The following is a 12,397-nucleotide window of genomic DNA, read 5'->3' as shown; positions in this document are numbered from 1 at the left end:
AAATTAGGGTCATCTAATATGTTGACTTGCTGTCTTTTGCCTTTGACCTTGCTCAATATGTTGACTCGGTCAGCGGGTGCAGAATATGCCCCATCATGTCGTTTTGGGTCGGTTTTGAAAATATTTGTCAAAATGGTGTCCACGTAGGCTCGGGATTTCTAGACCTGAAACATGCCACTACTAATGGCGTGTTTTGTGAAGGAAACACGCCATTAACAGTGGCGTGTCTTTACAACAATTTTTTTCCTCAACTAACTGAACTTAAAAAAAAAAAAAAAAAAAAATTACATAAGACACGCCATTAGGGGTGGCGTGTTTCCCCTCCGAAACCCGTCATTCCCAATGACGTGTTTGTTTTAGTCCATTTTTTAATGAAGTTTCTTTCCCTACTCATTATAAACACGCCATTGGTAGTGGCGTGTTTTAGGTCCAGAAATCCCGAGCCTACGTGGACACCATTTTGACAAATATTTTCAAAACCGACCCAAAACGACAAATATTTTATTTTTGACCATTATTTCAAAAATGGATTCATTATTTAACTAGTTTTTATTAAAATACATTTTGTGTACAAAGAATAAGATAGAGGGAGTAATTGAGTAATACTTACGCCTCAATCATTTAGTATTTAGTTTCGATTAAAATTTCATTTTAATAAACAATCATCACTCACCATCTCATTATCAATTTTCGGCCAAAAATAAAGATAATTAGAGAATAGCTTCTCCAAATAAGATGATCACAAAAGAGGAAAGTATAAGAATTGACTGGTTGATTATGTGCCAAAAATCAAAAGGAATATGCTAATCAATATATTTTGACCTCATGAATCAATACACGATCCATAATTAGATTTTGGAGGCAAAGTTTAATTCAAAAGTTGATCATAGATTCTAGTGGAAAATTATTTTAGTTAGATTGATAAATGGAAATAAATAAATGGGACGAAATAGAGAATTATTTTGAGGAGACTAATTAATTAGATTGATGATTGATAATTAATTGTGATGGGGCATATTCTGCACCCGCTGACCGAGTCAACATATTGAGCAAGGTCAAAGGCAAAAGACAGCAAGTCAACATATTAGACAAATTAACCACGCAGACTGTCGGCTGTCACTGGGTCTCGGCTAGGCAAACCAGCCAGCCGGGAGACATATCCGCGTACTCATATCCAAGACCCCTCGGCATGGAGTCAACCAGGCCAGCCGGCCTGCCATGGGTCCCTCGGCCGAGGGTAGAACAGTCTTTTCCATCTGCTCTGCCACTTGGCCACTTGGCCACTACGTGACAAAAGGTGAAAGTCTATAAATGCTCCACTTCTCTCATTGAGAAAAGGATCCGAAATATAACCTAAACTCACTATTAATCTGGTATAAACTCCCTTATCTCTCTACAATATACTTTGACAAGTAACACACAACTTAATTCCTTTAAGTTTACTGACTTGAGCGTCGGAGTGAGTACGCTCGGTACCAAGCCGAGCCCTCAGTTTGTTCATTGTTTCAGGAGAGGCCGAAAGGAAGAGTCAAGCAAAGTCATCATTCAACAAAGCTCACGTGGTAACAAATCCTGCTCCGGAATCACACCCGGGACAAATTGTGTTAATGAACTCGCTATAAAGTGATGGGATTAGCGGGCTAGTGGGAATGATTGTTCCTATAAACAATGAAGAAGTTGGAAGTGTTAGGACTAGTGTTAGCTTATGTTCTGATTAATAGGTTGACCATATTCAAACTTTTGCTCTCAAACTTAAAATATTGGTGTATATGTTAGTTAGTAACCGTATTTACGAATGGTGGGATTCAAATCCTATCAACAATATGTTTACTTTTGTAGGCTTATAGCTCCCTCTATACCAAAGAAGAATGGTATTCTCCTCGGTGCATCTAGACTAAATCGGGTTGGGCGAGGTTATGGAGCGGGGCAGGTTGTGAGGGGGTGAGCCCAAGCCCGCACCATGGGTTGGGGTGTGATGGCCCTGAACCGGCTCGGCTAAACATGGGGGTTGGTGGGTTTTGCGGGTCGGGGTAAGCCATTCACAACCTGAGCATGGCCCGACGGATATCACAGATTTTGTCATGCCGTGTAGGTCGGGTTGGTCTGCACTGTTGGACTTGGTCTAGATGCACCGACTAGTCATATTTGTAATTTGTAAATGCAATTTGTGAATTTTATAATGAAATGATCATATATCACAATTACTTAAGGGTTATTTCATAACAATAATCCATCCTATTGGTGGTCTGCAATAATCACTCCATTCTATCAATAATCCCAATTAAATCCAATCTAAGCACCATACCTTCTAATAACGGACCAGCTGATATTTTTTAAAAGTTTATGTTGGAATATTTGATAGTTTTTGGGCAACCTAGCTGGTATATGTGAAGTTTATATGTAATATTTTCAAGTGATAAATCAAGAACTTGGTTTATTTGATACACTTAAACATCACAAAATATCAGCTGGTTCGTTATTAGAAGGTATGATGTTTAGGTTGGATTTAATTGAGATTATTGATAGGATGGAGTGATTATTGCAGACAACCAATATGATGGATTATTGTTATGAAATAGGATGGATTATTGTTGAGTATTTCTCATCAACATACTAAAATTATAACCTTTATAGGAGTATGTATAACACTATCATTATACTCCGCGTATGAGTATAATCTGTTAATTTCTTCTATTTTACCTCACCAACAACAAATCCATGAGCTTTTAGTGTACACTAAAAACGAGCCAATGATGACTATAGACTAACCAATGCGATGAAATAACATTTATCTAAAAAAGATAGCTTTTGAGTTTTGAGTTTTACCGTTCACACCAGCCAATTTCGGTCTTAATCATATAAACTAGTATAGTGCCCGTGCGAATGCACGGTATTTTAGAATGTCATGTGCAGAGAACTTAACAACTAATAATAATAATGTATAAATGAACTTTGAATTTTATTTGTAATTATCTACAATTGTTAATGTGTAAAAATACTAAGAATTAAAATAGAACGAATTTTACATTTTTACTCAGAATAAGTTTATGATTAAAAAAAGAAGATTGTTAGTTTAATTACAAAAACTTATGCTTATTTTTACGCATTTGAAGCATATAACTATTTTTGTAATTTTTGTTACAATATACAGAGTAACAATTTAAACAGAGTAAAAAAACATAAAGAATAAAAAAGTGAAAAGCACACACTGATTTTAATAATATGAGTAAAATCTGCATATGTTTTAAATAGAAAATTTACGACATTTAAAATACATATATTTGACTAATGAGATGATAATGAATAAAATAAATTTGGCCCAACTATAAAAGTTGCGGTGTTTGATAAAATACTTTGATACATAAAGACCATATATTAGGTCCAATATATATCTAGATAAAGTTAGGCCCAATTTCTAGTTAAAAGCATTTAGGCGGGAAAATTTTCACTTTTCTTATTCTTTTAGTTTAAGGGGGATGCGAAATCAAGAAAAAAAAAAAAAGGGAACATTTTGACCTGACTTTTCTAAGTACATTTGGGCTGTCGACCTTTCTGCACCCTAAACATTCTTCTCATTAACATAAACATTTCTTTGATTTGATTACATAAATAATCATGCGCGCATAATATTCAACCTATAAATACACAAACACTAAAATAAAACTAACCACCAACATTTACCGAGTTACCGACTCCTTCGAATCGCGTTCCTTTTTTTCTCTCTCTAAATCCCTAACTTTTCAAGGTTTCCTTCTTTCTCTCTATTACCTTCTTCTTGTTCATCAAGTTATTGTTCGTAATCGCATTTTACTGCTTAATTATTCTGTAATTTTATTGATCTGTTATTTTTGTTACTGTATTTAATCGGATTAGCGTAATTAGGTTAATTTCTGTTTTGCTGATTGTGAATTTATCTTATGTTCTATAGATTGATTAATGTCGTTCTTCCGAGGAATTTCTTCTCTATCGAAGCTGCGCTCTCGCGCTGTAAGTTTTCGCTTTCGGTTTTCGGTTTTTGATTTTTTACCTTTTGTTGAATTTTACGTTCGATGATGATTTTGCGATGATTTATACCGTTATTTTATTGGTTAAACATTTATGTATTACTGTTACTATCAATAAATGAGTGTTTTTATAAATGAAAAGACGGTTTCATATTGTAAGAGATCAATTGTTGTTGATGTAGCCGTTTTGGAGCCGGTTAATGTTTTTTTCTGCTGTTGTAAATGATTGCTTTTATTCAGCGATTTGGTGAAGGTTAATCTAAATAAAAGAAAAAGACGGTGTGAATTTGAAGTACTCGCTGTTGTAAATGATTGCATTTAATCAACGATGTGAAGATTAAGCTAAATTCAACATGTATTTAAGATTATTTATGAGTGATCATTATAAATAAATAAATAAACGAAAGACGATGTGAATTTCTGGATGAAGCTTGCTCTTGTTGAGAAAATGAATAGGTGTAACATCTGCCTAATTATCTTCTGCGTCGCAATGTAGCAAGCAATATTTTCCGTCCTTAGAAAATTGCTTTGATTTGGACTTATTTGATGTTTGGATTGAGAGATTTGGAGGGAAAAGAAAGGGAGGGAGAGTAGGGGACCCTTGTTTGGATAGCAAATAAGGATGGAGGGAAATGGAGGGGGAGGGATTTGGAGGGATCCATTTTCTCTCCTCCAAGACAAATCAAAATCTCGCCACAATAGGCAAGATTCGAAGCGAAATTGTATCCAAACACTCACTCTCCATTCCCCCTTCCCTTCCCTCCCTTTCCTTTCCCTCCATCGCCATCTCCATCCCCTCCCTTTCCCTCCACTTTTGATTAAACACACTATAAATCTTAAGTACTATACTCCAGTAATTTCCGATGTAGACATATTGCATTAGCATTTTAGCTTTGTAAAATGATAGAATAAAGCATATGATTCACAAAACTGTAATGTTCGATAGAATTTACAATCCGTGACACAATTTTCACTTTTTATTTGAAACAAGCTATATGTCTCAGCAATTGGGTAAGGTGCGGGCTTTTGACTCCTTAACCTCGCCATGAACGGAGCATTTTAAAGCAACTTGGCTTGTGTAGTATTTATGAGAAATGAGAATACAAGACTTCTCAACTCATTAGTTAGTTATAAGTTAGTTATATTGAAGTAAAGTTGTTAAGAGTTGGTTAAGATAAACTGACTTATGCATCCTATATAAGCATATGATGTAACTCTTTGTATCAACTTTTGGTCAATATAATTTCATTACATTTCTTCCATCATTCTCTCATCACTTCTCTCTCTAATTCTTGAAACTTTATTTCATATGGTATCAATCGCTAAGTTTTTGATCTTTTACAAATCGCTTCCGCATTCATCAAAATTTCCTCAATAATCACTAATATTATATTTTATCTGGTTGCACGTACATTATATTCTAGCATAGAGTTCACCAGCTGTTATCTAAATTGTTTGTAATTCACAGGGTCAGCAATCATGCCTGAGCAATTCCGTGAGATGGATTCAGATGCAAAGTTCCTCTAATCTTGTAATCTTTTTTTCCCTTCATCCTTAATTCTATGTTTTGCCGTGAATAGTGCATATTTAATTGCTTCATTTGCAAAGTTCATACATTTTTTTAATCTTTTTGTAAAATTTGTAGGACCTTCGATCAGAGTTGCAAGAAATGATTCCTGAACAGCAGGTATTCTAAATGATCATTTAACATCCACTTTAACTCATAACGAATTTCACCACTTCAGCGTTTGTTTTTTTAAGATTGCCGATTAACATTTTCTTCACCGCTCTACTGTAGGAACGGTTGAAGAAGTTAAAGAAAGAACATGGAAATGTTCAGCTTGGGAACATTAATGTGGATATGGTATGAGCTTATCGTTTAGTCAATTTTTTTTTTATTCCGCTCATCTTTCTGTAATACATACAATCAACAGAATACTATAATCGCGGTGTGGCATCTGAATTCTTGTTTTGAGACCGCATTTGAACTTTCTGGGAATAATATACGATCAGATGAAATTGTTCTTCTGAGTTTGCTTTTCAATACATAGGTTCTTGGTGGAATGAGAGGAATGACGGGTTTGCTTTGGGAAACTTCTTTACTTGATCCGGAAGAGGTTTGTTACTTCTCTCACATGGTGCAAGTTTTCTCAAAAAGACTGAGAATTGTTTATTTACATTTTTTTTTATCATATTATAATGTTATTATGTTTATTTTCAGGGTATCAGGTTCAGGGGTTTGTCTATCCCTGAGTGTCAGAAGCTCTTACCTGCTGCCAAGCCAGGTGGCGAGCCATTACCTGAAGGTCTTCTTTGGCTACTTTTGACGGGGAAAGTAAGCAACTCCGTACTACTTCAGGGTTTTATATTTCCAGCTTATAATCATAAGCTGATTGCATTATGATTAGATTTAGTCGAATACTTACTGATGATAACTCAACTTATTTAACATTTGACATGAAGGGTACAATGCTTAAGGTTCTCCCCTAGTTATCTCAGGCGAGACTTTTTTTTTCCTGACTGAATGATCAATTTTCTTAATAAAAAGCCATATTCTTAGGTGAAATTTTGAATGGGGAAGTGTAATTTTAATGAGCAGTTCTATCACACGTAAAGTGCCTCTATGTTTCATAGATGGCTGGGATTGCTGGCACAAGACAGTAGGATCGGTATTATATATCAAGGCCTTCTTTGATATATGTCCACTTCAATCTCACGTTGGAATATATCTGAAAAAATTCTTCTCAGTTTATATTATTTATGTTCTTCATGCTGGATATGATTATATAGGTACCCAGCAAAGAGCAAGTGGATGCATTGTCAGCAGATTTACGAAGCCGTTCTTCTGTCCCAGGTTAATATACTGATTCCTTTCTCATGCGATAAATATAAGTTTTTCATTCTTTTTATGTAAAGAAAACTATTTCAGTTTGATTATTAACTTTTAATTTGCCACTGCAGACCATGTTTACAAAACTATTGATGCTCTACCTGTAACTGCTCATCCAATGACTCAGTTTGCTACTGGTGTCATGGCCCTTCAGGTTAATACACGGATTCCTTGCTGTTATCTTCTACCAATGTACTATAACCGCTCCTTGCTCAAGAGTGTTCGATGTCTTTATTATGTGCTCTTTATGCTTGTAGAAGATCTGTTGACACAATTTACTTGTTCCTGTCATCACTACTTTATCTTTGATCTTTCACTCCTTTCAGTACTATATACCTATAACTCTCTGTAGAGTCTTGCTTTGAGCTCTCATGCCTTGCGAAAAAAAACTAATAAAAACTCGAACTCTTCCTTTTGTAAAGGCATTTGGCTGGTGTGATGCCTTTGTTATTGAACCTAATGTTCCAAGCCAGTGTAGCAGTTTGTAACGATTGCACTTGGTTTCTCAGGTTCAAAGTGAATTTCAGAAAGCATATGAGAAAGGAATCCATAAATCAAAGTGAGTGTCTCTCCTCATGATATTGTGTTTTCTAATAGTAAGTAAAAGTTGGTCCTGATCTTACTGACTTGTACATTTAGGTTTTGGGAGCCAACATATGAGGACTGCCTTAGTTTGATTGCAAAACTTCCTGTTGTTGCTGCTTATATTTATCGAAGGTCAGTACATTTTCTTTCATCGTCAAGAAATAACTGAACTATGAGTAGAAACTTCTACATTTTGCTGGTACTGGTGTTTCTGGGCAGGGAAATAGTGGTTTCCACTTCCTACTGTTTAAATACTTAAATGCCTGAGAGTCTATCTGCCTTAAACGTTTGTAAGGATGTCTCTCTAAAGGTGCATTGCTTTATCAATGATATATTTCACAAGGTGTCAATAAAATGTACAAAGTGATCTGTAACACTGTAACCATTGTTTCCTTTATTCGGAAATTCATACTCTCTCTTCCGGAAAATGTACTAGTATTCTGTAGCACTGTAGGCCTTTTTTTCCTGCATTTGAAAATTGATACTTTCTCTTCCGGTGGTCTAACCATGGAACACAAAGATATCTAAAATCTACTCATGATTCTCTTCGACCTTAAACGTGGTAAACTTTGAGTGACAAAAATAAGACATTCATTTACCTTCTCATTTTCTAGATAACTGATAAGTATATTCTGAATCCCAATAGTGGGATCTGTGTACTCAATCTTAAGTCCTTGACATTATGTGAGCGTAGCTCAGGTTGGTTTGTGTGTACAATGAATACATTTTCATCATTGTAGAGTCAATTGGTTTGATAAACTCACTTGGAATCTCAATATTTTCATTTTCTTTCTGAAGGATGTATAAGAATGGACAAACCATTCCATCAGATGACTCCCTTGACTATGGTGCTAATTTTGCAAACATGTTGGGTTTTGAGAGCCCTGAGATGTATGAGCTGATGCGACTTTACGTCACAATTCACACGTAAGCATCAGTCTAGCCTTTGTTATTAACACCCCCACCCCCCTCTGAATATTTAATAGTTATGGAGTTAAATGGCTTATTTCCTTATCCTTTGCAGTGATCATGAGGGTGGAAATGTCAGCGCACACACTGGCCATCTGGTAAAGTGTCTTAAAAAAATAGTATCTGTCCCTTAATGTGCTTCGTAAATTATCTTTCTATTTTGGGAGCTCTAGTTAAAGCAAAATACTGGAATTATTTCGTTGAAAATGCTAAGTTGATCATTTCTGACCACTATGCAGGTGGGCAGTGCACTTTCAGATCCTTACCTCTCTTTTGCAGCTGCATTGAATGGTTTGGCAGGCCCACTTCACGGATTAGCCAATCAGGTATTACATCCTTCCATACGTCCCCAGTACTAATGATTAACGTGATGAGGTAGCTAAACTAGTTCTTGGTTTATTATACTTATAGTGCATCAGTTGATGTGCTTCCTGGTCATTTATCTTTCTGTTGATCTTGTAAGCCAGCCTATGAAAACATTGGCAACAATAAGCAGATCTTTCTTACTTGCTCTTTCCCTCATCTTCTTTCTATTTGGATGTTGGTTCAGCTGGTGTGGTGCTCGCACTTTTACAGCTCCTGTTTTCTTCTTTAACTTCTGGTGCAATCAAGCATACTCCGGCTTCAGGCTTTTCAAGTTTATGTCTTTTATCATGTTTCACTGCTAAACCCTCATATTTTTTCAGATCTTGAACATAAACATGTCATCAGTTGTAACTTTTTATGGCTATCACAGTTTTTTTGTTTGAGAAATGATTCGTTGTGCTTGCTTACCACAAGTTTTGGTCATAAAGGAAGCTATTTCACGGTTTCATCCCAAGGACATTCATGTCTGGAGGAACCAATCTCTGACACTGTTTTTTGAGTTTGTGTTGGGTTGTGTTGTGTTGTTAATGGTCACTTATTTATTTGCGTCTTGTGCAACTAGTCTTTTGTTTCTTTCTCGTACTCACCAAATCTCATGATGATGACATTACGTTATTCCAGGAAGTCCTGTTGTGGATCAAGTCAGTTGTTGATGAATGCGGAGAAAACATCACTTCTGAGCAACTGAAAGATTATGTCTGGAAGACACTGAACAGTGGCAAGGTGAGTCTGTTATTTTTAGGTATAGATTGTGGTATGTCACTTTGTTTTGAAGTTTAACTAAAGTTACCGTCGCTTGTTCAGGTCTTCAGGATACATTTGAAACTTTTCTTGTATGCGTCGTTTACTAGTCATTGACACTTACAGAGTTACAGTGTGTTTATGTTGTTGAAACCTTTTTTTTACTTTCCCCCTCACCCCTTATCCTACATTTCCATTACCCTTTCTATTAGCATGTTAGATTTATGCATCCTTATCCCTCTTTGAAACTAGAGGTTGTTTTCAGATGATCCATAGTGAGCTCTGCTTGGAAGTTACTCCTTCATAACGTACGAAGCGCATATAGCGTATTGAGCAGAATTTTCCTTTATTTTATGATACGTCAAAACACAAAAAAAGTAGTGAATCTTTGGCTTCATTTGAAATAAGTTCAAATTTTTTATATATTACTCCCTCTGTCCCGGTCATTTGTTGTCCTTTTCTATTTTGGGGTGTCTCAATCATTTGTTGTCCTTTCTATTTTAAGAATAAACTTGATAAGTAATTTGATCATTCTCATTCAATTTGTTCCACTCGTCATTTAGTTATTGGCCAATCTCCTCTTTCCTTGGTCTTTGTGCCAAAACCAAAGGACAACAATTGACCGGGACGGAGGGAGTATCAAACAACGAGTCAATAGAAAGACAAGCGAAAAAAAGATTCCTCTTTTTTTAATTGAAGGGGGGATAGAAGGGCTAGACTGAGAAGGATTTGAATTTTTTTGTAAGCAGATGACTTTTTGTTGTAGGGAGATTGTAATTAATTAGTCATATTTCATAAAGCAATTAATAATAGTTTTAGCCATCTTAGTAACTTTTTTCTTCACCTGTTCTGTTTTTCTTGGAAATCTAGGTGTGAATTGTAGATATATACATATACCGGTCTTCTGCAGTAGTTTTCCGTATCCCATCACCAGTGAAAAAATGGCTACACTTTTTGGCGGGATGGGGCCTAATGGTCATATTAAGATTTAAGAATGCTTTAGTACTGTGCCCTACTCTGATTCTCATATGCAACGTGTGTCTTACTTCCAAATAGGTCGTTCCTGGATTTGGCCATGGAGTCCTGCGTAAGACGGATCCTAGGTATACATGTCAGAGAGAATTTGCATTGAAGCACCTGCCTGATGACCCACTTTTTCAACTGGTATTTAACGAGACCTATTTCCTTAAAATAATATAAATGTTTTATCTCTGTTTCTCAGTTAGCTTTTGGTTCTGCAGGTGTCGAAGCTCTATGAAGTGGTGCCTCCCATTCTTTTAGAACTTGGAAAGGTAATCCTCTCTCCTACGGAGTATAAAACTACAGAGAATTAATTTCTTAAACAGTCGCTTTCTCTCCCTAAATTTGCCTTATTCGCGATGCATGACTGTGGCGACGTTTGTGCCATCCATGAATACCTTCTGTTCTCTCTCCGAAAAAGTAAAATAAAATAAAAGATTTAAATAGCAAAAAGACTAACTTGTTCAATTATATTTGAATCTGATTTAAATTTGCAGCTCTTTTATAAGCTATGAACTACACAAATGAGTTCTAATCTCAATATCATAGTTTATTGCTAAGCCGGATAACTGGAGTCAGCATGTCCCTAATTTCATTTCGTCTCGTTTAAGAGTGGTCTATACAACCAATTAACTTATTTACAAGATGAGGTGTACAACATGAAGTGAGTCAGTTCTGTGACTAAACGACTTGTTGCTGACTTGTTTTCATCTTGACATAATTTTCGGGGTTTTTCATCTCGACATAATTTTCGGGTGATTGCAGGTTAAGAACCCATGGCCAAATGTTGATGCTCACAGTGGAGTTTTGCTGAACTATTATGGTTTGACAGAAGCAAGGTCCGTAAAATTTTTCTGCACTCGATATATTTGTCAATAAAGTTTATTTCGTGAAACTTAATGGAATTACAATTATGCCCCTGCAGATATTACACTGTGCTGTTTGGAGTGTCAAGAAGCATTGGAATTTGCTCTCAGGTTTCATATCCGGCTCACGCTCTTAATTTTTCAATTTTTCTTCCACAAAATTTTACGACTTATCTCATCGGTTACGTTTTACAGCTTATATGGGACCGAGCTCTTGGATTAGCCTTGGAGCGACCCAAGAGTGTAACCATGGAATGGCTTGAAAAGCACTGTCAGAAAGCAACCGCATAATTTTGCTACACATGATGGAACACGAGGATACGATTTAGGAAGATTTTTTTTTTGTAAAGTTCTCATTGTTTTGGGCTGATCGCCCTTAATTTTCAATAATGACGTTATTGACTAATACGCAATGCTAAGTTAGGAAGATATTCGGCAGTCTTCTTTGCTCATAGAAGGGTTGCCCTTTTCTATAGAGTTTTTGGTGTGATTGATTCGAGTTTTCTTTTTTCAGATTCAGCTACTCTGTAACAACTTTTGCGCTGTACTTCTGAGTTCAATAAGAAATCTGACACGGTTTTGAGCTCGATAGAGAAAAATGATACGAGATGAAAATGAGGAAAGTGATACGAGATGAAGTATTTATTTACACATTTCGGGTGAATCTAAACCCGTAAAATATATTGATATTTACTGTCAACAAAAAAAATATATATTGATATATTACTTTTTGAGTAAAAGATCAATTTCATTAATAATAATAATAATAATAATATGTCATACAAGAATTGCAACAAAACTTAAAATTAACTGAATACAAAGATTAAAATTAATATATATTGATATTTAAATGTTTACTACTTACTTTATTTACATAGATGGATAGACGGTTACTTGAAAATAAATATTACAAATCGGACTTAATTTTATCACATATCTTAAAATACAAATTGCAG

General features: G+C 35.5%; 1 protein-coding gene across 3 annotated transcripts; it reads left to right on the top strand.

Moving 5' to 3' along the window:
- The first annotated feature begins 3,582 nt into the window (after positions 1–3,582).
- Positions 3,583–12,027, top strand: LOC141619354 (citrate synthase, mitochondrial). 3 transcript variants are annotated; one of them, XM_074436376.1, is made up of 20 exons: positions 3,583–3,745; positions 3,929–3,987; positions 5,473–5,535; positions 5,650–5,691; positions 5,803–5,868; positions 6,056–6,121; positions 6,226–6,339; positions 6,795–6,858; positions 6,966–7,048; positions 7,404–7,453; positions 7,534–7,611; positions 8,278–8,406; positions 8,504–8,546; positions 8,688–8,774; positions 9,436–9,537; positions 10,612–10,719; positions 10,797–10,847; positions 11,341–11,414; positions 11,501–11,552; positions 11,637–12,027. In XM_074436376.1, the coding sequence occupies exons 2-20, from the start codon at positions 3,937–3,939 to the stop codon at positions 11,730–11,732; spliced, it is 1,419 nt and encodes a 472-aa protein (XP_074292477.1). In that variant the 5' UTR covers positions 3,583–3,745; positions 3,929–3,936; the 3' UTR covers positions 11,733–12,027. The 3 variants fall into 3 exon arrangements, with proteins under 3 accessions (XP_074292477.1, XP_074292478.1, XP_074292479.1); XM_074436377.1 differs by lacking the exon at positions 3,583–3,745 and adding an exon at positions 3,773–3,792; XM_074436378.1 differs by lacking the exons at positions 3,583–3,745; positions 3,929–3,987 and adding an exon at positions 5,234–5,316 and having other exon boundaries at positions 5,444–5,535.
- The last annotated feature ends 370 nt before the right edge of the window (positions 12,028–12,397 follow it).

Source organism: Silene latifolia, chromosome X (assembly GCF_048544455.1).
Source record: "Silene latifolia isolate original U9 population chromosome X, ASM4854445v1, whole genome shotgun sequence".
In the NCBI taxonomy this organism is placed as follows: domain Eukaryota; kingdom Viridiplantae; phylum Streptophyta; class Magnoliopsida; order Caryophyllales; family Caryophyllaceae; genus Silene; species Silene latifolia.
The sequence above is the reverse complement of the archived record's forward strand: the minus strand, read 5'-3'. Positions and strand labels throughout refer to the sequence as shown.